This window comes from Phaseolus vulgaris, chromosome 2 (genome assembly GCF_051622355.1).
Source record: "Phaseolus vulgaris cultivar YP4 chromosome 2, ASM5162235v1, whole genome shotgun sequence".
NCBI classification, from domain to species: domain Eukaryota; kingdom Viridiplantae; phylum Streptophyta; class Magnoliopsida; order Fabales; family Fabaceae; genus Phaseolus; species Phaseolus vulgaris.
Window position 1 is genome coordinate 43,501,941 of NC_143499.1, and position 26,511 is coordinate 43,528,451.

Genomic DNA, 26,511 nt, shown 5'->3' on the forward strand with positions numbered 1-26,511 from the left:
GTTATTGTAACTCATAATTTCATAATGTTTTCACAAAAAAATCTAAATTTCTTTCAAAATTTATTTCCTTTTCTGATTGTATTTCAAATAGATTCTTTTATAGCCAAATTATGTAGAGTCCACTAAATTCCACATTAATCCTCATTTTTTTTAATGTTGTCTTTAATTCAGAGTAATTACATCATTATTTCCCACCATGAGAATTTGAATAATTCACTTCTTATAGTTTTTTTTTATCTTTTCATATGATTATTCAACCACTTAATTAAAAACATGATAAAACTACTAAGAAAATACAAAAATAACCTTAAAGATCATATAATATGATATGTAATAAATTTGTCTTGTTTTTTTAATATTACAAGTCAAGTTTGAGTTGAGTTTATATAAAACTCCATGAGTTTACTTAAACTTTTGGGATTTGGTAATTTTCTCAGCTGTTGTTGCAAATCAAACAACTAGAAATGACAAAGCGGGACGGACCATGCAGACTAACCCACGACCCGCTGATAAAAAACATAGGGTGGACTCAATTTTTCAACCCGTCGACCCGCTTTAGTCCGCCTTGCATAATCCGCAACCCGTGCGGGCCAACAACGGGGCATGACAGGTTGGCTTGTTGGTCCGCAAAAAAAAAAGGTTTGTGTGTTGACTTGCCAATGGAAAGGCAAGTTAGACTGAAAAAAAAAAAGTTTTCCTTTTCCATTCATATTCATTCATTCCAACGTTGCAACTATGTTTATTGTAGTAGTGTTTATGTTTAATATTTTTGAATTAACTATTTTTAATGTTTTTAAAATGGAAGAATATTGATATTTGATTTTTATCTTAATTGAATTATTGATGTTTGACTATGTTTGAAATGGAAGAAAAAATATTGATGTTTGATAGTAGCAAATATAAGTTCAATTTTTCAAGAGTATAAGGTAAAGAGTATTTTCATTGAATTTCTAAAAAAAAAACAATGCGGGTTGACCCACAAATCCGCAAGCCAATGCGAGGCGGACTGACCCACTTTGCCATCCTTAATTTAAAGTAATTACTCGTTGATTTATGCCAAAATCGAAGTACAAAAGTAGTCTTTATTTAGTCAGATTAGTCATTTCTATTGCTAAAAATCGTATCCCACCATGCCCATCAATGTAAAAATAGCACAACAATATTTCTCATGATTTTCAAATATCTTAAATTTGCTCATTGCTCAATCTTAATGTGTGTAAACTTTCGTGGGAGTTTTTGCAATTATAAATATGTTTAGGCTATTAATGGTGGTGAAAGTGAAGATGTTCATTGTCAAAATCAAAGTTATCCCCCTCTTGGTGCCTCTCGTATATGAACAAAACCTTAGGAGCAAGTAAAAAAACTTATAGCATAAATTTTGGTTTTCTAATAATTTTGTGGATTCAAATAACTTTAGCATATAGTATAGTCCATCTATCGTCACACATTTGATTTGAAAAACTTTATTGGTTTATTTCTAAGTCATAAGCTGACTTGTCCCCTTTTTCATCCTTCTTGTAAAATAAAAAAGTTAGGAGTATAATGTTTTTTATATGCCTAGTTGCTTATTAGTGATTGGAGAAGGCATATGTGATGTTTTTGACATTTATATGACTTGGATGAAATTCACTCTATAACAAAGAAGAGTGACTTATAGGATTTAAAGAATAATAAAAATAAAGATTTAAACTTATAAGTTACTGAAAGTAAAATAAAATAAAAAATTTAACTTCGTTATTAAATCTACTTGTTAACATAAAAAAATAATTAAAACCACAAAATAATAATGGAGAATATGAGTATTTAGTTTGATAGGATAATGAATTGGTTAGTTTTTATTATTAACTAATTAACAATTTTTTACAGAATTAAATTTTTTAAATTGAATGTTCTCTATTAACTGTGAAGGCTAGAGATCTAGATCCAATAACAATTGCTTTAATTAATTATTCATAAATTTGTTTCTTCTCTATGTATTTTTCTCTCACCTCTATAAATTTTCATATTTTAAAAAATACTTCTTCGGTAATATTTCAGATTACGTAATCCAGATTTTTTTTTTCAAATTTTGCATGATTAGTTTTTGGATTAAGTAATTTGAATGTCTTTTTTAACTTATGGATTACATAATCCGAAAGCTAATCCGAAAGCTACTCTATGGAGTGATACAAAAATGATAAAATATTTTCACATTGTGTATGAGGTGGCAGAAGTACGGAGGTGAAGGAAGAAACACAGTCTTTCATAAATTTTTCCGGAGGCCCAAAATCACGTGTTTTTTTTTTATGTTTTTGAAAAAAGGCCCATCTGGCTACCAGTTTAGCTTGTAGGTTTCGCTCTGTTCCCTTATAAAACCAGAGGCGGAACCCCTGTTATCTTCGATAAGGCGATAAACCCTAGCGCCGCGAGGCCAAGGTAATGTTCGTCCGAATCTATGCCTCAAAGAGTGCTTGAACTTTCAAGTATGTTATCTCTGTTAGGGTTCGTTCCATTCTTATTTCCTGAACTTGGTCTTCTGCGTTTCTCGCTTTTGATAGGCGTTGCGTTCTTCGTTAGTTTCCAATGCCGAAGGACGTGTCAACGAAAGCGTATATGAATTTCAATGTCGACCTGTTATTTTTCTTTTTAATTTAAGCAGCTACTATGGTTTTCCTTGTAGTCTGTTCCAGGTCGCGTTGTACCATTCCTTTAGTTCAATTACTTTTTTTGTTGCTTCTTCTGGTGAACTCTCCCTTTTTGTCCGTGGGGAATGTTCTTGTTTCCGAAGCATATATAAATAAGTTCTTCTCGAATAACCAGTTTTAAACAGCGTGGTGTAATTTTGTTTAATCTGCTACACTATGCTACCTGTCTGCTGGTACATCCAATTCGTTACACAATTTTCGCAATTCTATTGTCTGAAATTTGAAACGTTTCAATGAAAATTGTCAGTTGAAATTCATTAATTAAGTATGGTGAATTTAACTTCTTACAATTACAATAAGTTAAGTAAAACTAACTTTTGGTTATCGACGTTGGAAATTTGTAGAAATGGAACAGCCAAATGTAAAATTACCTAAAGTTGGACAAAAATCCTCCGCGAAATTGAAGTTTCCCACGCCGAAGGAGCTGATATCGCACTATGAATCTCAGGGTATGGACTCGCAAGAAGCGTCGATGAAGGTCATTGAGGATCTTCAGAAGGCGCTATTTGGAGTCGTATCCTCTGGGAAAGGTAGAAGTGATAAGATATTGGCTGAGTCTTCTAAGAAAATTGATTCAATTGGTAATAGACTTACTGTTCTCGATATGAAGCTTGATTCCAAGCCTGGTTATGTTGAGTCTCTCGCAATTGGTATTGCCTCAGGCGCTGCTCTCAAAGGGTTAGGTGCACTCGTGCCTCATATTCTTGCCCCTCTAGCTCAGATATTGAACTCTGTTTCCTCTGCCACTAAATCTTCTCCCCAATGATACTTTAGTTTAGTTTCTCATTATTCATGTAATTAGTAGTTTTAGGTTGTATTATTTTTTCAGTTAACCAAATTTCCAATTTTTGTGTTTCTCTATAAAGGTATCAAAGAACTTAATAAAGAAACAACTTCAACTAGTTTAACATAAAATTGCAAGCCTTTTACAATAAGAATCAAAACAGTATGTAGATATCATAATCCTGAATTCAAAACCTAGGTTAAGCAAACACTGAGTAAATACTCTTACTTGTATTCAACACATACATGCAGTCGGTCGACTGAAATGGTGTTGAGTAAAGTTTTGGTGGTTGATATGTTGAATTTATTTTAAGCTTATGTACTTCAACTCTAATAGTTTAATTGGCATGATTGCCTTACATTCCCTGTAAACACTGTTTCAAATATGCATTTAACACACTGTAGGTGATGTGTTTACTCGTTACAGCAGCGATACATGTAGAACTTCTCCATTGTTTTGCCACATTCAGCACAGACTACACTGTCTGGGACCCCCCCACTGCTTCCTGGAAGTATCAAGCGGTTGCAGTGGTGAGGGGCTTGTAGTCCTTGTATATAATCAGCCATTGCTGGCAAGATTCCTATATCTTTTGCTGTGTCTTTCCACTGCTCACGTTCATTAAGGCACCTTAGAAATGCATCTCCCTTACCCTGTGCCATACTTCCGGTGCCTTCACTAATTACGGCCCATCCTGAGTCACCACTATCATAGGTTAGGATTCTCATTACTTCATGCATTATGTTGTCATTCTCTACTGTCTTGCTATGCTGTGATTTGGAGTGCCACATGCTCTCTAACCTAACCCAGAAAAACCAAATAATTGCAAGGTCAGGGAGCACGTTGCTTAATTTTTCTGCTTGTATGGCATTGATGGTTTCTTGAACTTTCTTCCCTGGATTGCTTTTCCCCACATAAATCATCTCTAGTGGTAGTTGCAGAGCTGCTGCCAGTGCATATGCAGTCCTTGTGAATTTGCGGATCCAGTCCATATCGTCCCCTCCGTACAAGCATATATATTTGCCTTCTGATATCTAAACATAATATGCGTAAGATCATTGTAGAAAGTTAATTAAGTACAGATTTAAAAAAAAATTAAAAGTATCTTCAATTATGATGTGGTGGTTGTGTAAGATTGACAAATGTGACATGGTACAATTGATGAATATTATTCATGATCACATAGCCTGCAGTTTTAGCATAGTACATGGTATAGCTGAATTTCATTCAATGCCCGAAAATCATCAGACCAAATAGAGGGAATGTAAACTTCAGAAATATGTTACAGTTGTTTTAATTAATTTTAATTACAATTTCTACAGAATGAAAACTGCTACATAAGCTCAGAAATTAGCTTCATACGCATAAGTCAAACGAATCACTCCGGAAGGTGTTTTCGTAATCAGATTATTGTTCCAACCTTTTTATCTTCTATTGTTGGACTACGGTAGGATAATCATGTATTTATATATAGAAGAAATATAAAGAATGCAATGACTAACCCAATACAAAAGCGATGGATCGATTGAATCTGCCAATAGTACAAGTCCCCATTTTTCATTATTCCACAATGCTTCCTCCTTTGAGATGGAGAACGGATAAGCCAAGCTTCCCCAAATCCACATCATGGGTAATGCATTCAGATTAACAACCTTCCCCAGGGGATCCAACACAACAAGTATAGGCTTCGCTTTGAAAAGCCATACCTCTTTAATGTACCTGATGGTTGCTGGCTCCAGAGCAGTAGGGTCATAAACTGAGTACCATGACATCGTTGATTGCACCATATCAAACTTTGGTTTCAATTCAGTCCATGGGATTCCCTTGTCCACAACTGGAATCCAAACCAGTTCATATTGACTCTCTAACCTGGTTGAATCCTGACGTGACTCTATGTACATTTGTTCAAAAATCACAAGCTCTTGATCAGAGACATTCTGTAGGTCTGATATGTAGAGTAGAACAATTTTCCTCCTCAATACCTCAATACTAACCTGAAGACATATACGTTCAAGGTTGAGACAGAAACATCATGTGTAATTATCATAACCTTTTCCGCGATAGGCTCATTTAGCAGAACTTTTTGGATTTTGTACTAAGTGGAAAAATATGCATGATAAGTCTAAATAAAAGATCAATCTGATGACAATATATGGTTATGTATAATATGACAATAGAAGAGAAAATGGATTCAGGATTAACCCTTTGTTTGGAAGAACCATCGAACAATGGCAACGGATCATTGTTACTGCAAAACATAGCTTTGAGAGCCTTCAAATTATCTTGGTGGGATGTCTCAAAAAGGAGCTGAAGTGTTTCAAATGCTTCTCTCTGTTTGTTGTCATCTGCATCGTGTAAAACATATTCTCCGGCATAATAGATTAGAGATATTTTACCCGAAGAAAAAAAACCTAGACGCTGATTCTTCTCCGTGACAACGGGTATTAATTAGATTGGCTTACCTAAATGCAGATGACAAAGGGTGATTTGCTTGCGAAGGTGGCCATTTAGGTTATCAAGCTTATGGGCCAAACTGGAAAGCTCCCAACTCTCTGTTATTGTTGTCATATATCTACAACGAGCTCAGGAAAGTGAGTAACAGCATTAACAAAAACAGGACAAGTTCAATTCGAAGTTTGATAGGGGATTGCTTAGGTATAAATAGAGAAATTAACAAGAGTTACTAAGATAAAGTTGTGATGATTATAATGTGACATGAAGAGTGAAGGTATACCCGTGAGCCAAGCCAGTTATGTCTAAAAGATGCGACGCACAGAACAGAATACTCCGAATGGTCCAATAGACAGCACCGGGGAAAAGAATGGAAGCAGTCAACATCTCTGGTGCCTCAGGGTGAATGTACCGAGAGGGAAGTTCATGGAATTGAACAATGTAATTGGTTACATCCAACATTGCCTTGAAAAGGTTATTGATTGTTTCGAACTTCAGTCCCAAATCATCCACTTGTTCAAGTGTTTCATGGATGTGCTTCAACTTTGCAACAGACTTAGCAAGACGGTTAGTGGCGTAAAGCTGAGCCACCAGCCAAAACTCCCCAAAGTTGGCTGCAAAAGCTGCTAACGCTATTACCACCTTGGCATCCCATGAATAGCCGGAGAGCATGCTGAGTATTCCCATGGTCGTGGCATGTCCATCACCACTCGAACACTTGCAACATATCTATGACACGACATGAAACACATGAATAAGTTGAAAGTAGTATGTTTTTCGGAGGCGTTTATTAAATAGGTGTTGTCTTGTCAATAGGGAGATATGGTGTTAAAATTCTAAGTGAAGAGAAAACCTCGCAAGAAATTTGGTTGATTGTGTAGTACGAAATATCTAGCACCTCGGCTAGATCAGATTGGTGGTTACTGTCCTCCACGGCACCCGTTTGCACTGGTTTTCCCTGTTGTAAATTTTCAAAATAACCACACTCAGAAAAAGTTAATGAAGAACCAAAATGCAGAGAGAAGAAATTGTTATATGGTTGAGTTTTGTCACTCAGATAAATTGAAAATTTTAACTACTTATATATAATACCTGAACAATGTCAGGGATGAGAGAGGCAACACGGTGAAGTATGTCTTGAACGACATTTAAAAGAGGTCTAACTTCAACGTGTCGATCATCGGGAGCATGGGTGGCTCGAACATTTTTGGTCATTGTAGTGTCATCTGATGCTGAAAAGATATTGCGGGTAGCCCTGGATTGCATCTTCCGAGGCACCATTGCCATTTTGTTTAACGAAAATTAAGGATGCAGAAAGAGGGTTAATATAAATGTTCAGAAGCAGTAATGGAGTAATGAATTTTAGTGTAGTTAGAGCTTAGACTGCAGTTAGTGGCAGTGGCCTCTCTTATATAGTTGTTGACGCCAAATTCTTGTGAATCTCTACCTTACTTGCATCTTGGTTCAAAGCACATGGAAAGGAAATTGGAATATCGGATAAAGGATTTCTCTTATTTATACCTTTCATCTTTAATGGCTTTTTCTTGTGTTGTTGGTTATAAAGCTCCTACATTTGGTAGTCTCTCTTTATCAAAAGGAATCACAAGTTGAGTTACTGCAAGAAAGGTATAATTTTTGGTTTTGCAGACTCTATGATGCGAAAGAACCGTTACGAAAAGGATACAAATAATTACAGGTAACTTTATGATGACATTGACCTTTAGAAACTTGTAGAATATTAAGTTAAGTGGAACTAAAGCGCTGATCAATAACTTAATTTATGGGACCATGTAAAGGGTCAGGGAAACACAAACTTTGTACAATTTTATAAGATAAACTTTTAGGTTAGGCCCCGCAGACTAAGACTATGTTTGAATATATATATATATATATATATATATATATATATATATATATATATATATATATATATATCAACAAAACTCCTATGCTAATATATCTTGGTTCAAATGTGTTGTGGCACAAGAATATTGAAATCTTAATTCAGATTATTCAATTTATTTCTCCTGCTTTTTTTCTAAATTTTTTTATATATTTGTGTTTCATCTCCAACTAAATGGATATATCTTACTATTATTATTGCGTTTTAAATACATCATTTCTATTTCTCTTTATGCTTTAGAATATTTTTTACTATTCACATTGACACATTACTACGAAGAGATATATTTAATTTTTATCATGGTAAACTCTTTAAAAACTTTAATGTCCTACATGTACTAACATATTTATTATTTTAAATTGATATACTTATAATTAAAACTAATTTTAATTTCTAACAAACAATAAATTAAAAATCAAATAATTTAATTAATCCGCAAACATATCCTCTGTTATTTTCTTTTAGGATTTTGATTCAATGTTGTTCCTCCTTAATTACATCAATTTCTACCTTAAGTGTGGTATAAGAATAAAGTGTCATTACATTTAGAAACTTTTAAAAAAATATGATGAAAATAGATAAATCGTAATTATAAAGTATGACTTTATTTATAAAGTTGTGTTGATTGAACAAAATTTTAGTTTCAACTTAAATACAATATAGAAGTCGTGAATTTTTAGTTATGAAAAATTGAGGTAAAAAAATCATATTTACTAAACACAACTTTAATTTTAGTAATCACATGATAATTACATGAAGTTTGAGAAGAGAAGACGAGTACTGATTTTTTTATAAAAGTGAAGTCATGCAAAAAAAGAAGATACAATTTCAGTGTGTATTATAAATATCATAAAGTTGCACAAGATCACATTTATTTTTATTTGTTTATTTTGTTTTTTTAGATTGAAAAATATGTATGAAGGAAAAAAAAGTTAATAAAAAAATAGATTGATTTGAAAAAGAAATGAAAAAAAATTTAATAAATTGTTTAATAATTTGCTTGAATTATTTAACAATCTTTTAATAAGTTGTATGATTTATTTTAAAAATTATTTATTATTAGGTCTTAATAATTATATTAAAATAGACTAAGATGAAAACATTTAGGAACCCATTTTACAAAAAAATATCAAAATACAGAATGTTAACATTTAATACTTTTGATTTTGGTGCAGGGCAACAATCAGGCATTTAAATAAAAATTTCTAATTAACTTTAACAAATTTGTAGGTTTTTCACTGAAACATAATATTCAACTGATCCAACATTTACATGTATATGCTTATTCACAACATCATTTTTATGCAAATTAAAACATAAGCAGATGATACATTTGATGACGTATATGTTATACACAATTTACTAAAAACAACTACATTACGCTCAATGGTTTCCACAAAAGGTTTGATGAATCCAAAATGGACATTGTTGAGGTTGTTGAGATTGATCTCCTTCCACTGTCAATGAGTTTGAACCATTGAGTTCCAGGGTCACACTTATTATCTTTACTCAAACATTTACAAGTATTAGTCACAATGATGTTATCAGCATCTACATCTAAACATACATTGGAACCATCACTTAGTTTAGATGAAAGGTGCATGTTCGAATCTGATATCACTTCCCATTTAGAGCTAGAATCTGAGCATGCCGTGCTAAGTGTTGCAGGCTTCCTTTCTCTCTCTCCATGTATGCACAAGTTTGTATCATTTACCAATAAACTCTTCTGAGATGTGTATTTCCAACCATCAGAAGAAGAACAAGGACCCAGTGTTAGAGTATTTACTTGAGATTTTCTTATGACGCAGAGACCTGTCACGGGATGAAACATCAATTTGTATGAATTGCCTTCTATGATACCAGGTCCTACACAAAAACAAACAAGACCCTTTGTCACCAACTAGTAGTGCAAAATTAGGATGATAATATTTGCACAAATGATGTGAAATTGCACCATTCAAATGTGTTTCTAACAGAGAATAGTGAGTATATTTGCAAGCCAAAAAAATCTCTGTATTATGCTCAGAGATTAGGCATACCTCTAAATGGATGTTGGAGGGCACTGATTCTGTTTAAGAAACTGATACTTCTAACTTGATTCCAATCCCAAGTGAGAACCCCATAAACCTCTTCCATTCCTACAACACCTTCTCTGATGTAGTAACTGCCAACAAGTGTCCAATAGGCCCAATCCAGATCAAGCTCAGCAAGCAATGCCAAAAAACAAGTAAGGTATCGATTGTCATTCACATTGGTGCCTCTCAAATCTCCACCAAACTCACTCACAAACAATGGCCATCCTTGGTCTAATAAGTAGGCAGATGTTTTCTTTATTGTTTCTGTCACTTTTCCACATACTTCGTTTGGGTTTCCATCACCCCAAGCTTGACCATCAGTGAAGCCATATCTGTGCACCTCAAATACTAGTTTTCCTTTGAACGTAACACTCACTGGTCGATCTCGAATAAATGATAAATCTGTATCGAAATTTAGACCAGATAGAATGACAAGAACATCTGAATTTGCTGCATGAACTGCTTCTGCTCCTTTTACCATATACCTTTAGTTCAAAAGTCTCTCTCATGTTAAAATTTTTTGTTACAATTTCATGAAAAGCATGATGTTCTTCAGACTTGTTTCTTAAAAACACCATCACTTATTCTTCTATTTGTCTTTCACATTTCTTCACCAAATCAAATGGTTGCAAACTCTTTAAAAAACTATTACAGGGAACATAAATTCTATTCACTCTAATAGCAGAAAAAAAAAAGCACAGTAAACAATCAATAGCTCAGAAGTACTAGAATGAAATAGTGTTGAAGGTGATTGAATAAAAGAGTAAGCACAATGAGAGTTGTTATGACTTACTTGTACCAATCATTAACATTCTGTTTAGATCCTCGAAGTTCATTCCTCAAGCTCATACCTACCACTGTTTTGACTCCTTTGAAAAGGGTGGCCATCTTGGTGAGGCCCGATATCCACTGATCTGGGTTGAAAAATTTGTCTGTGAAGAAGCCATTGCCGTCTGTGTTACCGCAACACCATCCTGGCTGGGTCAGGTGGTTGTCCAAAATCACCATCACATCATTGTCTCCAAGATTCTTCACCACTGCCTGCATAACTCATGGCTAACCATATTCACAACTATTCTGGGTTAATACATAATAAATCATCATTACCTTTTTCAAACTGTTGAAAATGTTTTTTTATACAGATTTTTTATATATCAAATTTCTAATTATATATGTTTAAAACTCAAGATATTATCGGTAAGGCTTGTTTGCTTCAAGTGAAGTACTCTTCACAAGTATGAAAGTGCAGCGATATCTTCTATTTGGATCAAATGATATGTGTGGAAGTGTGAGGAAGGATATCCACATGAACATGGAAAATCATATTCTTCTTATATGCAGAGATTGTTGTGGAAAGACACGTCAGCATTAGTGATTTTTCCAATTTACTACAGATTTTGTTTTGACATGCTGAAGGCAATGGAAAAATAAACAAGACAAGAAAACAAATAAAAAAAATAAAGATAAAATCATATTACAAAACAAAAATATTAAGTATATTATTTATAATAAAAATAAAATTATAATAAAATATATAATCAATTATGAATAATATATAATTGATTATGTATATAATTTCTATAAATTATTTTTTTAAAAATTATTATTATTTTAATATTTATATTATTATTATTATTTAATTTTAAATAAATATATTAATTAATTAATTAATTTTTTAAAATATAAGAATAAATTTGTAATCTTAATATTTTATTAACTAAAAAAATTAAAATTTCAATCACACTTATCACATCATTTGCAAACTTATTATATTTATGAATTATTTATGAAAAAATTTCATATTCAAAGAATGATAATAAACTAATTTTTATTAAATAATTATTCATCGTATTGGAAATAATTTACAAATTTTTAATTAACTCAAATTCACAGAAAAATATTTCATATTTCATTATTTAAATATTTTTAAAAACAAGGATAAATTTGTAAATTTACATTTTACACTTTAAAAAAAATCAAAATTTCCTCACAATCATTCCATCAATCAAAAACTCTCATAAACTTTTCTCACAAATCCATTTTAACATACTTCAATTCAAACAACTCCACTTTTTTCACACTTCACAGCACATTTTTTCATAAATTAATAAGACCTAAATATCAATTTTTTTTTAAAACATGCTTGAAAGATAAGATTATTTCTCAATCATGTCAAACCATGATTTCTTTGGTTTAAGTTTAAGTAGGAGTTATTTACATTTTTTTATCTCTTTAGTATACTTTTCGAATTACAGTTTATTGTTTTTTTAATCAAGTAAATAAGTTTCTTTAGTTTAAAAGAAAAAAAAAGGTATACACAAATACATATTTTACACTACTTTTCAATATAAATTATTAAAATATTTCCTTACGAAAATTAATTTGTAACTATTGACAGATTCAAAGTTAATTTAATTACGAAAAACAGTCTAGTCACGTTAACAATGATGGATTTGACAAGGACATTGCGGTAATTTATTAATTTATTATGGAAAGTCAATGGCCATCAAATAATCATCATCATCTGAATGCCGTCCCGAACACACAACATTGAAATATTTATTTAAAAAGATAAAAAATTTAAATATGATATTATCAAAAATTAAATATCAACGAATATTATTTTTTCTTTGATATTAAATAAGAATAAATAAATTATACTTGCATAAATCTGGTTTCAATAAGGTGAATTAAACTGAATTAAGTAACAAAAAAAATAGTTGACTTGCCTCAAAAGCTTGGATGAGGGGAAGATCGATGATGGAGGGGTTGTTGGTCTGAACTCCGGCGACGGGTTCAAGAAGGCCAAGCTTCTGAAAGGAGCTTCTAACGGAGAGAGAAGCCAGAGAGTCGTTGGTCACCAAAAGTGTGGGCCAAGTGAGCCTGACGCAGTTGAAGCCCATGGACTTTATTCCCTTCGAAATGACATCCACGGGCTTTTTGCTGAGCCCTTCCGGCACCGCAACTTCCAAGTGGGAAACCCAATTCACACACGCGAGCTTCACCCTTCGCCCATCTTGGCCCACGATCCATCGGGAATCTGTATGAAGAAGGCCCTCCACGCCCACTGTGTTATCAACTTCTTTCACTGTAGCTCTTGTGAACAACGCTGTTGTTATTATTGTTATTATTGGCACAAAGAAAACGGTGAAAACCAAAATCCACCACCACCTTCTACTCGTTTCCATTTCATATATGAGAGACTCTACACCTCAAAAAACACTCACTTATGTATTTTCATATCATACCACTGTTCTTTAATTTATTCGACCGGCAAAGTTTGTGTTTTTCTGACCTGTTTTTTTTCATTTTTTTAATAAGCCACGTGTCTTTTTATTATGTTGTCTTCACCAAATTCAACAATATTGCTTTCAATTATCCAACTTTTTCTTTCTTTTAAATATTGTATTTTTAGAGCTGGGATTCCAATCTTCAACAAATTAGTGGGTAATTGTTATTCTTTTTCATAGTATTCATCATTGTTATCCCTCCAACACGATAGATCTTTTCCTAAATTTAAAATTTTGTTAACCTGTGGAACTTAAGAAAATGGGTTACAAAAAATAAAATTAGTTATCAATATAACTTTCACACAGTATCCAGAAGAGTCATAAGACTAATATACTAAGATAAATAGTCCAAAACTTATTCAACCCAATATCAATTTCAATTCACACTTCAAAATCATATAAGCAACCATTAAAAAAAATGCAATAAGCAATAATAACTCAGTTATTACTAGTATGTTTTGAAATAAAAGAACATAAACATTGTTAGGATAACTTTACTAAAAACAACTTTAAAATATTGTAAACCTATTCATACATATTAAAATATATAAATGTATAAATAAATATAAATAACCATATATATATGTATTATTTATCATAAATCTAATTTATATATTTAACTTTTTTACAAAATTTCAGATTAAATTTTACAATAATAACTGGAAAGTTAATTGAAAACTGAAAAACAAACTGCTTATTTATTAACTCATAAATGTTTAGTACAACCATATTGTGAAAATGTAAAATAAAAAATATAAAGATATTTTTGTGATACTTTTTTTTATGATAAACTTCATTTTATTTTATGGTTAACAATCTACTTTGAGGTTTTTATAATTTTATTTTCAATTTTTTTGAATTAATAATTTTTTATTTGTAGATTAATTATTCCAATTTTTAAATTTTTATTATTATATCTTTCTTATTATGTATTACATTATAATTTTACGTTGTATCTTAAAATATTTTTAATTAAGTTTAAAAATAAGTAAAAAATAATGTATAGTTAAATGTAACACTTTTGTTATATTAATTTGTGCATCGACTTAAAAATAAATAGTTAAACATAAAAATATTTAAAAAATAATAGACAAAAAAGAATTATTATTGATTTCTTAAAGTGTAGTATCGAATTAATAAAATAACAGCCTAATATAAAAAGAAAATTGAAAAAAAAGAAACTAAATAAATAAATATAATTTTATATTTTTATGCTAGACGCTTAACAACGAATTTTGTTTTTTATATTAGATATACGACAACAATTCTTACATGCAATATTTACTTTAAAAAATTATTTTAAAATTACCTAAAAATTGAAAAAAGTTATTAACATTACCTGAACTACAACTATACCAAAAATGTTGTCTCTTTTAATGTATCAGTTTCTTTATTACATAAATACAATCGTTATCATAGACATGAAATATTGTGATGACCATATCCTAAAATAATATTTTCTCTCTAACATAGTATATACTCTAATCTTGATTTCATGTTGCATATAATAACATGGGCTCCCTTGAGCCAAAAGTGCTATATGTTAGTAAATTCTAGATATTTTTAGAAATTTTCTTGTAATGCCTATTTGTCCTTCTCACTAAAAATGGACAATGAAAATAATTATTGAAAAATGAGAATGGACAGTGAAAATGAGCAATTAAATATATGCGATAATATGCGTTTTTAGAGAGTATTTAGAAATATGATGTGTTGTGTGTGTATGTAAGGATTACTTTTTTTAATACATAGTTAACACTAAAATTCTAAACCCTAAACACCAAATAATGATATTGGTTTCTAAACAAATGAATATGCTTAATGCTTCAGTGTTGAAACATAACATAAGAGCCCATAGTGCCTTCTATGAATACAATATGGCTAGAAAAATTAATAGGAAAATGGTTCATGTAAATCCAAAACCTGATATCCACACATAGAAAGAGAAAGAAAGTTATAAATTTATAAGATTATGATGTGACAAGAGGAGAGAGATGAAAAGAAAAAATAAATATTAAATGGAGGTGTATGTGTGTGTCCAAGTTCAAGCTACTTATATTGAGCTCAATGGTTTGGATAAAAGGTCCGTTGAATTTAGCATGGATGATGATGATGAGGTTGTGAAGATTGACCTCCTTCCACTGTCAATAAGTTTGAACCACTGGCTACTAGGGTCGCATGTATGATCTCTGCTCAAGCATTTACATGCATTGGTTACAATGATGTTATTGTCATCTACATCTAGGCATACATCAGAACCATCACTAAGTTTAGAGGAAAGGTGCAACTTGGAATCTGAGACCATTTCCCATCTAGAGTTAGAATCTGAGCATATTATCCCAAGTGTGGCAGCCATCCCTTCATTCTCCGCATGAATGCAGAAGTAAGTACCCTTTACTGATAGAATTTTTTGGGGTGTGTATTTCCAACCATCAGATAAATTGCAAGGACCCAATGTTAATGGCTCCAGTAATGTCTTTCTTATGACACACAAACCCGTTAAGGGATGGTATATCAATTTGTATGGATTGCCCTTTGTTATGCCAGGACCTGCATGTTGTAAAACACAAATACATTTCAAGTTTCATGAAACAAACCCAACACTTTTGGTATTAATATAAATAATACTCTAGATATGGTATAGTTAGCAGATAAGCATGGCATCAATGGTTTAATACCTCGAAATGGAAGTTGGAGGGAAGAGATTCTGTTTAAGAAACTGGCATTCCTAACTTGGTTCCAATCCCAATTAAGAATCCCATAAAACTCTTCCATTCCTACAACTCCTTGCCTAAAGTAGTAGCTTCCAACGAGTGTCCACAATGCCCAGTCCAAGTCATGCTCAGCTGCCACGGATAAGAAGCAGCTAAGGTAGCGATTGTCGTTCACGTTGGTGCCTCTTAAGTCTACACCAAACTCACTAATAAATAGTGGCCATCCTTGGTTCACCAAGAAGCCAGAGGTTCTCATCACATTTCCAGCCACTTGTCCACATACTTGGTTTGGGTTCCCATTCACCCAAGCTGCACCATCAGTAAAACCATACCAATGAGCCTCAAATACTAGTTTTTCCTTAAATGTCAGATTCACTGGTTGCTTTTTAATGAATGACAAGTCCTTGTCAAAATTTAGGCCCGATAGAATCACAAGAACATCTGGATTTGCTGCATGGATTGTTTCTGCTCCTTTCACCATGTACCTGCAGTTCATATAACAACATGTTAGATTTTTCTTTCTTTCAATTTATGGTGTTCTTTTAATCTAAAACACGATTATCCCTCACTTGTAATTTGTGAAGCAGTGGAGTAGTGGTTGTTTTGACTTACTTGTACCAATCGTCCACATTCTGTTTGGCTCCTCGGAGCTCATTCCTCAAGCTCATGCCCACCACATTAGTGACCCCATTGAAAAGTGTGGCCATCTTGGTGAGACCCAACATCCACAAATTTGGGTCAAAATATTTATCACCGAAAAACCCATTACCGTCAGAATTACTGCAACACCACCCCGGTTGAGTTATGTGGTTGTCCAATATCACCATCACATCGTTATCCCCGAGACTTTTCACCACTACCTACAACCATCACAAAAATGTCCTCCACACTCAACTCAAGCATAAAGAAAAGAAACTCATGCAATTCAAAGTTAGTTGAGATAGCGACTTCTACTTACCTAACTAAGAAACTAAGAAATATAAACAAAATTATATTATTATAAAGTAAAAATAAAAACTCAACAATATATGTCTGAATTATTTTTTTATAAAAACTTTTAAAAGTGATTTTTTTAACAAAAAAAAAAACTAAATTCTTTATAAAATCCTCATAGATTAACCACCGACTTTTTTTTTTCTTTATGAAACAAATATATGAGAAAAATTATAAAAATTTGACGTAAAAGGTAAAACAAGAAGGTATTATTGTATTGAAGAATGTGTCCCAACGTAGAAGGCAATTACTAAGGAAGTTAGTTGGAGGTAGCTACTTTATCATCAAAACCGTCATAAGTCAATCGCCATCAAATACGCGCCAAGACATGATTTCTGATAAGATCAATAGCTAAGAAGATAAGGACTGTGAGCGATCCATAATAGTGAAGAAAGTGGTTAGGTTAAGCAAATAATGGAATAACAAAAAATTGAAAATAATTTACCTGAAAAGCTTGGATGAGGGGAAGGTCGATGATCGACGGGTTGTTGGTTTGGACACCGGCGACGGATTCAAGGAGGCCGAGGTTCTGAAAGGAGCTTCTAACGGTGAGAGAAGCTAGAGAGTCGTTTGTCACCAAAAGAATGGGCCAAGTGAGCCTGACACAGTTGAAGCCCATGGACTTTATTCCCTTCGAAATGGCATCCACGGGCTTTTTGCTGAGCCCTTCCGCCACCACAACTTCCAAGTGGGAAACCCAATTCACACACGCTAGCTTCACCCTTCGCCCATCTTGGCCCACGATCCAACGGGAATCCGTGCGAAGTGGAAGACCCGTCGCTGCCACGGGCCTAACTTCAACTATGCCTCCAGAAAACAATATTGTTAGCGCAGAGAGACAATTGATGAGCAAAGTGCAGGACCAGCACCTATTCATTTTCTTGTTTCTTTTGTAACTATTATTATTCTTCTATGCCTATGGCATGCGCACAGATTCTGCACTACACAGATAGATTCACTGCACGTTGGATCAACCCATTATATATGATGTGGGATCAGTGATGTGCCGAAAAATGAGTTTTAAAGTTTAAGCCACAATGCTATTTTATCCATTAATAGTTAAGTTTATTTAATATTTTTAAGCAATAATTTTTGTAAATTATTCTCAACACGTGTTGAGAATGATGGTTAGATTCAAATATAAAAAAAAATATTTTAAAATAATAATACTAAATAAAAATTGTTTATCAAATAATTTTTTTTCTCTTCTCATTATATATTATTTTGTGTAAAGTGTCTTGTGGACTTTTTTTGCCACATAGATGTATATTGTAATAAATCGTGAATCTAGTATTTTATATACATCTCTTTAAAATTCTATACGAGTCTCTTTTTTTTTAAATGATTACATTATTTTTTTATATTACATATATACTTTCTAAATTTTGAAAGCATTGCATTTACATATTGATATTACAATACGAGATATAATCTGGATAACTATTTTTTTTATGTGTACGTCTTTTATAATTTTATCTATATTGTGCTTGTGTGATGACCATTATTTTATATGATAACTATTGTTTTATTATCTCACTGAAAATGTGAACATAAACACACGTGATAATGTCTCTATTATAAATTCTGACAAGTGTTTAATTGCCACATATCCAAAAAAAGATATAATTTTCATTGAATTTAATTTATTGTTCCTACAAATGGATTATATGTTCCTATTTGGTGTCAATGTTTTTAACCTTTATAGTTATATTGAATGCTACTCGATAATATAGAAGATTTCAATTCCTATGTGTCTCCATGGTGAATAGGGTGGCTTTTTAAGTTCAGTGCTAATTGTTAATTTAATTTCCGTGGAATTACTCATTTAATTTTTATTATATATTTATAATTAATTTTTTAAATATCTTAAAATATAATGCTTTATTTTTTAATCTTTATTTATATGACAATAAGTAAAAGAAATTTAAAAAATATCAGTGTAAGAGCTAAAATAGCTCTGACTGTGTGTGTATTGTGTGTGTATATATATATATATATATAAAATTTGTTTTTAACAGAATAAGTTTGCTGAAAACTGTCTTAAGATGATTAAATTTGTACTGATGATACAACAAAAAGTCAGTTTTTATACATAAAATAAAAGTTGAAATCAATAATATAACTATCCTTTCAGACCAAAATGACACTGTATTAAAATAAATTAGCAAAAGCAAAGAAATTTGAGTAGATTGCTTAAGGAACTCAAATAAATTAATTTATTCTTTTTAATTTATTGCACTGGTCCAATATATATGAAGATCTGAAGATATACAAGATGAAGAGACAAAATCAAATATATATTAAACATATGTTGTTCAAATTTATTTTTTCTATTTAATATGAAACTTTTTTACTTATATTATTGTCTTCCATTATACGTGTTTCTATCCATAAACTGTTTAATATCCTATTAATCTTAGGAAAATATTGTTGGCTTATTATTAGTATAAATTTGTTTAGTTTAATTACATTTTTAGTCTGATATTTTAAATAATTTCAGTTTTGGTTCTAAAAAAATACTATTTTAATATCTCGATTACTGTCAAAAGGCGAAACATAATTTAAAAAAAAATCCAGTGTTTAAAGCTTTAAAATATACACTTTGAATTGAAGAAAGTACAATGATTTTTTTTAGTTTAGGAGAGTAAAATTAACTTCACCCTAGATGCTGCATCTTAATATTATAATTACATGAAAGACAAAGCAAAATAACTGTTTATTAATTTAAATGGTTACTTGTAATATCAAACCATATCTGCCATTACTCTCTTCCGTTAAAGAAAGAAAATAGTTTGAGTGACAGGCACGTATGATACTGCATTGTGAGTGTATAAAAGTGTCCTGCAATTCATTTTTTCAGGTGGATTGAGATGGAAGCAAACTCAAATGGTGTGGGATCCTCATATCGGACACCGACATTTGTATTGTGAAGTGTTTAATTTAAAAAAATATTTGTTGAATTTTTGACAATTCTAGTACGGTTCTAACACAATTTTAAAAAGAAAAAATACATTAATTTTCTAAAAACTCAAATTTATTGTATAAATTTTTATTATGATTATAAAAATAAGAAACAAATCATTTTTAACCAGTCATGAAAACATTTTTCTGTTTCAAAAATAATCTGGAACATACTTATGCCAATAAATCTTTATTATCAATTTATATAATTCATAATTATATAATATATAGATTCCTGTTCCCGAGTTCTACATTTTAGATATTATACTTATCTTAATGCAATAAAAGATTTAGAAAGAAAGAATTGGGAGAAGAAGTAACGGATAAAAGTAGAAGTAATAATCGGGTATGTGATGTGAGGGAACCTTACGCCACGTTCTTTCAGAAAATGGCAATTCAATCTGTGTGATGCGGGCACTCCATGGTTTCGCTTCAATGGCAACTTAATATGTGTGCTGCGTGCACTCCATGGTTTCGCTTTGAAAGAAAAAGGAAGTAAAGGGGACCAAACTTCAACAAGTTATATTGTTTTGGATTTTGCTGTTTATGGTGATTTTGTGGCAAGGTAAACTATTGCTCATCAATGACAGCCAAGTGAAATGATAAAGACAAAATAAAAAAACTAATAGTTCATGGGTGAACCAGCTTTTCTGCAGTCCACCCTAAAATTCACCTAGTTTACACTGAAGAAGAAAACTAAAACATTATACATAAAAATATCCCAAGTAACTTTTTACAAGCATTTGGCTTCAAAACATGAAACCTTTCAAACGCACAAATTTCATATGTACAATACAAGGCAAAAAAACCTCTCTTCTTGATCCAGGCCAACCCTGCTCCTATCTTTGCTACCTGTCAGTGATGCATCAGGTTAGTTTTTGACGTGTTAAATCGATGAAGCACTCATTCAATGACATTGTTAAACGTAACTAACCTCCTCCCATGCAATGTTAGCTAGTAAAGCTTTATTCTTGTAGTGATTGTGGTTCGGCATATGGGGCAGAATTCGAGGCTTTCTCCACATTCACAACAAGTCTGCCCCATTTGAGGAAATGACAAAATAACAATAGGAGAAAAGTTAATAGTATGTCCTATTGGTAGTCTTACATTCAAGATGAATCGTTTTAGCATATTATTCAACATGTTACCTGATGCCCGCAACCAAATGCCATGTCCTTCCCGTTAGTAAGACAAATTGGACAAACCTGCAAAAATTAACCGTGTATATGTAATGTTGTTAAATTGTTGTAAGTGACAGAAACATCAGATGAAAGCTAAACTGTGTCAGGATTATATGAAAGTCACATCTCAAGTTGAAAAGAATGGTTTAAATACCTTGTTATCATATAAGCCACCTGAAGATGATGCCGTGTTAACATTATCAAAGCCAGAATATGCAGGTGCACTTTGCTGAGAACTGTTTGGACGAAAAGATGCTATGCTGCTGCTAGAAGTCCTCTCATAGTGAGGTGGAGGCAGAGGAACCCTGTCCGGTGAATGTCCCCTCCGTGCACTATACAATGAAAACATGATGCAAATTCAATTATTACCCCAATAAAAACCTTTACAATAGACTAGAAGTGCCATATTTTTCCATATAAGATTCATTTATTACCCCAGTATGCCAGAATCTATAGTTGCCTTATATTGAGCAGGTATCTCCATCAAAGCTGATAGAGCAAAGTCTGTCTCTTTTCTTTTTGAATCTACGCTCCTTGACATTATTTCGGTAAAATTCACAAACTACATGCAGCCAAAACTAAAATATTCACATTTCGGAAAAAATAGTAAAGTGTAAATATGGCCAAGTGAATTACACCAAACCTGAAAATTGTCAAATGCTCGAGCTGGAATGTTATCATCAAATTCCCTCATCATTTCCCACGGTCCATCTCCTACCCCCACCAAAACTACTGAAAGCGGATACTCGCTGCAATTTTAAGAGAGTATAAGAATGCAGCATGGCCCTTCCTAAGGAGAGAAAACAACAAAATTTACCTGGCTTTTACAATTGCATCAATTGTCTTCAGTTCTTGGGGACTTAACTTGCCATGTTGAGTGTCAACACTTCTGGTCACCTGTGCCAAAATTTTAAGTATCAATTTTTTCAGATCTTAAAAAAGGAAAGCCTACGGTAAAAGATTACTCTAGACATATTGAAGCACTGGCAAAAATTAAGGGCATTTCATACTAATTGAACACATTAGACATTTTATATATGAATCAAAAGATAGATATTTCATCTATCACTACTACTATTTATACCCATTGAAGATGCATGATAACTTTTTTTTTCTACGAGACCAAATTTGTTGGCTAAAATAATTTGATGAAAAGGGGGATAGCATAGGAGACCTGCCCATGCTAGCAGAGTCTTTGACAATCCAAACTACAGTCCAAAAAGAATCCCAGTGAAAGTTGTGACAGATGGAATTACTTCCAGCTCCAAACACCAACAATATATTTATTAAAGGTCCAGCACCTCTTGATATACGCAGTGAACTTCATCTTAGAATGTAATGTCAGGCTTAACTTAATTTTACAAAATCATATATAAGTGAGGTGTGACCCTCACCTGTTATGAAATTGAGTTAAGTTTAAATCCACTTTCTAAAACGTAATTTTTCTAATAACCTCCCAGGTATAACTATTCGTTCAATGATGTGTATTTCTTCTGAGGTTCAGCTCTAATTCAGATATATCCATCTAACAGTTAATCATAGCTAAATATTGTATGGAACAAATGTAATTCAGACACATTTTGCTAATCTAACAATTATCAGTTTTCTTCTGCAGCCTTGTCAATGGCAAGATATTGATGTCTTAAGGTAGATATTATTGTTATCTATTACAATGCTAGCCAAACAAAATTTGCTGTTGAAACTACTATAACATTTTACTTGTTTTATCTGTGATACTTAAGAGTCATGCTCACTAAGGCAGCGTGACAACTGCCAATGAAGTATTTGATATTTGATACATATTTAAACTAGATAAATGAATGTTCTTTTTTATATGAAAAATGTATTAAATATACCTGTCCATCAGCAATTATTAGCAAGACATGATATTGGCCCCCACTTTGTTCAACTATAGTCATAGCCATCTCAATAATAGGAGCAAATGAAGTGGGTCCTGTCACATAAATGCAATGAGTTATGCTGAACCTGATTAAAAAATGCTACCTAAGATTAGTGGTGAAGGCAACACCTGCTAGACGTAGGCAGGGAATGATATCTCTATATCTTGACAGAACTTCCTCAAATCCATTGCAGAAACTCTCATCTGAATGGAAACTAAAGACATCTTGATCATGCGTTGATGCTGGGAGGAAAAAAAGACAAGAAAGAAACACAATCAAGTTTGCAATTTGGAAACACAAGCAATTTGAAAAGCATCAAGATTTATATCGGGAACTACCATCTCCAAAACCAAAACAAGGAATCAAATTATCCTCATCAAAAGCACTTAAAGTTTTCCCAATAATCGATATTGCTTGTTCATAAGGATTATGATCACTTCCTATATGATGTAAGCTTTTTCGGTTGAACGACCTCTTGCCTGATTTCAAAGTGAATTATGGCAATTTAGTACCACAAACAAGAAATCCAAGAATCAATACATGTATAAGAGATAAAACCTGTCCACTCGTTGCTCTTTGTGAAATCAATGCCAACAATGAGATTAGAAGATTCCAGTCCTGCGTGTGAAAGAGCACTGGTAACCTGTGTGAAAATATTTCATCATTTTACAGAATAAGGTTTTCGTTCTGTGAGTTGTAACTGTATGAATTATAATTTTTGGGAGCGAAACAACCAATAAGGATAGCAATATTGGCAGATCTATAATTTGTCAAATGCTACTCATTATATTTCGTTATGGATATTTAAATATGAGAAAAGAAAAAAGTAACTAAGGCAAGCTACAGTAAGCTTCAACGAAATATTTTCTCAAACCAACCTTGTCGCACTCTTGGACTAGTTTGTTCCGGAAAAATGTACTGCTACTGACAAAGTTTTCTCTTAACCATGTGTGATCAAATCAGACACTGGTAACATCGATACTGCTTTGTTATAAAATAAATTATGAGACGTTCTGCTGAATCATGCATACATTTTCGTCAAGAACAGTAAAAACGAGAAACAATAGTCTCTTAAACAGCACTCTATTGCAGCTGAACTTGTTTAACTATATTCTAAGGCTTTAATTTAAAGATCATGCCAAGTTTCAAGATCAGCTGAAGTATAAAGGCTTGTTAAAAAAAGGGTAGAAGTGTATATGAAGGTTTTACTCTCAGACTAAAAAACAGCAACAATTCTAAGCAAGGGTCTCGCCAGACTTTTTTTTCAAAAATTCAGCCTTTTATATACATTATCATTTTTCTTGAATAAGGTCCCAACTAAGATCCTTTTGATGTTCCAGCTCTGACACTGATTCTAACACCCTTTGTTGTGAGAAAAAAATAACATATAACAAAACGAGGAACTTCGCGTGTTTATTGTTACAAAGAATCCTTATTGAGACGTAAGAGCTAGAATATTTCGATTTTCAACGTGGACTATCATAGCAAAAAAATTGAAGTCTGATTTCCGAAAAAAAGATTCTAATTCCCTGTCTTTTTTTCCCCTCCCTTTGTGCTGACTGGTGAGACTTTAACTTTTAAAATGACGCCGTTCACATTATCTTCTGAAAAGGGTAGGAAGATATGAACTAGTTCGAGTCAATGTCATCATGTCCCAAACCCCCAGGTCCCTGTCCCTTCTTTCTTACCAAATACAAAAGTCAATGATGGAAACAGACCAAACATGAAAAGTGTTCATATACTCACACACAATTATACCTAGGAAAAACAACATACCTCATCCAGTGAATTGTAATCATCAGCTATTCTGGAGAATCTCCTATCCAACCTCCTTTTTGGCTGTGAATAGTCGTGGAATGGAGCGGGGACACGGTTATGAATAGGCGTATGATAAATGTTTTGTTGTGGATAAGCATTTGGTGTCTGAGGGTATCCATAGTTATCCCATGAAGACGAAGAACCACCAGATCCATACGATGAAACATGCCTTCTTTCAGACACTTTCGAACTCTTACTTCCCATGATCGACTCCTTTAGAATCAACACAAGCAAAAACAAAACAAGCAAAGCAGTCCAAGTCTCCAGCTACAATTGCAAACACCTTAATTGTCAAATTAAAAACCCAACACGCACATATATATGTTCACTGAATAAGAAATCAAAACCATACAACTTTTACCAGCAACAAAATTATCCAAACTACAAATTCCGGGAAAGTAAAACTGAATGGTGCATCATAAAATTGGTTAACGCGATATGAATGTCGAAAGAAAAACAAATATAAAAGAGTAGACCAAGAAAATAAAAGTCGCAAACTAAGGAAGAATGGTGATGACTGAATCAAATGAAACAGACCATTATCAATCTTTTTCCACAAATGCTGTAATAAACATAAACTCTATTCAGTTTTTCCATACCTCTAGAAGCATTGTTTCCAAGCAAGATTTGCAAATGAATTGTGATAGAATTAACAACACGGTGGATATGTTGAAGACTCACGCTAATCACGTAACCTAGAATAGCTTCTCCTTGTTGAACTAAATAGGGGATATAGGACAATGAATTAAGAAAACTCCTAGAAGAAAACTAAACTAGTAAGGTCAAGTCAACTACACCCCTTCAAGCTTTTCTATTTTAAATTATGGGAAGCCTTGATTAAAATCATACTCAGGAGAATTAATTAACAGTTTAGTGGAAGAAAGAACTAAGTAAGTGATTATGTATTTGTGAATTTTCAACGATGTTAGTTAGCAAATTGAGACAAGAAATTGTCTTCCTATTTATTTATTCGTTGGTTAAATAGGAAGAGGAAGTGGAAGTTACTTTGTGTTTTTCCTCGATCCTTCTCTGTAACGTAGACTCTGTCAGGTAAGTGTTTACGCGCTGATATGGAATGTCGAAACACATTTGCTATGTTCATGGGTCCCATTTTTCTAAAGGACGTAACTTCCAAGAAATGCCTCTTCAACTAAACTCCATCCATAATCAAAAAATTTATTAAAACTGTTTTCGTAAAATTACTTTTTGATAAGGAAAGTTTTAAGGGGAGAGGATGGTGAGTGGGGACTAAAAAAACACCAGCATTTATTATATATATGGTAATAAATATGCACGTATTTTTTAAAATAAAATTACTAAAAAGTATTTTAATGTTTTTATGAAGAAGAAAAAAAATATGATAACGTGAGTGTCAAAATCAAGGATCACAATTTACTTATTCTCGCTAGTTGACCTCGGTGGACTGGATGGGTTGATCTCGGTGAACTGGATGGAGAGTTCCGCTTTTGATTTGTCTTTCCTGAAAAATTCAGTGAGAGTACTAGAGATATCAAATCAATTTAAGTCTTAGTATTTACAAAATAGTGTAGGGATCTCAAATCTTTTTTATAGATATCCTGTGAACAACTTTCGATAATATAATCTCAACAGGAGAGCATTTGATCATAACAGAAAAACGACCTAGAACCACTTATCTTGAGGTACTAACAACATGACATTTTGTTCAACATGTCTATCATTACTCTTGGGTGTTCCTTTTTTATTCTCAACAACTATTAATTATTGTATAATTAACATG

General features: G+C 32.4%; 5 protein-coding genes and 1 non-coding gene across 12 annotated transcripts; 2 read left to right on the top strand and 4 right to left on the bottom strand.

Annotated features, from left to right (window-relative positions):
* The first annotated feature begins 2,300 nt into the window (after positions 1-2,300).
* On the top strand, positions 2,301-3,599 carry LOC137812346 (ribosomal protein-like protein). 3 transcript variants are annotated; one of them, XM_068614288.2, is made up of 2 exons: positions 2,301-2,415; positions 3,029-3,599. In XM_068614288.2, the coding sequence occupies exon 2, from the start codon at positions 3,031-3,033 to the stop codon at positions 3,448-3,450; it is 420 nt and encodes a 139-aa protein (XP_068470389.1). In that variant the 5' UTR covers positions 2,301-2,415; positions 3,029-3,030; the 3' UTR covers positions 3,451-3,599. The 3 variants fall into 3 exon arrangements, with proteins under 3 accessions (XP_068470389.1, XP_068470388.1, XP_068470390.1); XM_068614287.2 differs by having other exon boundaries at positions 2,360-2,462; XM_068614289.2 differs by having other exon boundaries at positions 2,390-2,481.
* LOC137813148 (small nucleolar RNA snoR137) lies at positions 2,709-2,865 on the top strand. The gene has a single exon (XR_011081382.1). It is a non-coding gene; the product is annotated as a small nucleolar RNA snoR137 (small nucleolar RNA).
* Positions 3,564-7,476, bottom strand: LOC137812345 (protein SIEVE ELEMENT OCCLUSION B). Its single transcript, XM_068614286.2, has 7 exons — positions 7,009-7,476; positions 6,770-6,874; positions 6,200-6,645; positions 5,928-6,037; positions 5,668-5,810; positions 4,968-5,459; positions 3,564-4,499 (listed from the first exon to the last, which is right to left on the bottom strand). Exons 1-7 carry the CDS (start codon positions 7,201-7,203, stop codon positions 3,882-3,884), a joined length of 2,109 nt encoding a protein of 702 aa, XP_068470387.1. The 5' UTR covers positions 7,204-7,476; the 3' UTR covers positions 3,564-3,881.
* A 1,533-nt stretch (positions 7,477-9,009) lies between these two features.
* On the bottom strand, positions 9,010-13,177 carry LOC137812348 (glycosyl hydrolase 5 family protein). 3 transcript variants are annotated; one of them, XM_068614290.2, is made up of 4 exons: positions 12,620-13,177; positions 10,688-10,931; positions 9,859-10,379; positions 9,010-9,685 (listed from the first exon to the last, which is right to left on the bottom strand). In XM_068614290.2, the coding sequence occupies exons 1-4, from the start codon at positions 13,080-13,082 to the stop codon at positions 9,192-9,194; spliced, it is 1,722 nt and encodes a 573-aa protein (XP_068470391.1). In that variant the 5' UTR covers positions 13,083-13,177; the 3' UTR covers positions 9,010-9,191. The 3 variants fall into 3 exon arrangements, with proteins under 3 accessions (XP_068470391.1, XP_090155052.1, XP_090155053.1); XM_090298926.1 differs by having other exon boundaries at positions 10,688-10,950; positions 12,624-13,153; XM_090298927.1 differs by having other exon boundaries at positions 9,859-10,569; positions 10,688-10,950; positions 12,624-13,100.
* A 1,948-nt stretch (positions 13,178-15,125) lies between these two features.
* Positions 15,126-17,933, bottom strand: LOC137812349 (glycosyl hydrolase 5 family protein). The gene is made up of 4 exons (XM_068614292.2): positions 17,337-17,933; positions 16,511-16,758; positions 15,863-16,383; positions 15,126-15,734 (listed from the first exon to the last, which is right to left on the bottom strand). The coding sequence occupies exons 1-4, from the start codon at positions 17,766-17,768 to the stop codon at positions 15,238-15,240; spliced, it is 1,698 nt and encodes a 565-aa protein (XP_068470393.1). The 5' UTR covers positions 17,769-17,933; the 3' UTR covers positions 15,126-15,237.
* A 2,430-nt stretch (positions 17,934-20,363) lies between these two features.
* Positions 20,364-25,783, bottom strand: LOC137812350 (E3 ubiquitin-protein ligase RGLG5). 3 transcript variants are annotated; one of them, XM_068614293.2, is made up of 13 exons: positions 25,352-25,783; positions 24,711-25,019; positions 23,493-23,577; positions 23,273-23,413; positions 23,063-23,176; positions 22,890-22,987; positions 21,851-21,930; positions 21,677-21,782; positions 21,468-21,595; positions 21,188-21,365; positions 21,001-21,057; positions 20,787-20,887; positions 20,364-20,704 (listed from the first exon to the last, which is right to left on the bottom strand). In XM_068614293.2, the coding sequence occupies exons 1-12, from the start codon at positions 25,361-25,363 to the stop codon at positions 20,807-20,809; spliced, it is 1,389 nt and encodes a 462-aa protein (XP_068470394.1). In that variant the 5' UTR covers positions 25,364-25,783; the 3' UTR covers positions 20,364-20,704; positions 20,787-20,806. The 3 variants fall into 3 exon arrangements, with proteins under 3 accessions (XP_068470394.1, XP_090155054.1, XP_068470395.1); XM_090298928.1 differs by lacking the exon at positions 25,352-25,783 and adding an exon at positions 25,114-25,321; XM_068614294.2 differs by lacking the exon at positions 23,273-23,413 and having other exon boundaries at positions 25,352-25,670.
* Positions 25,784-26,511: the final 728 nt, after the last annotated feature.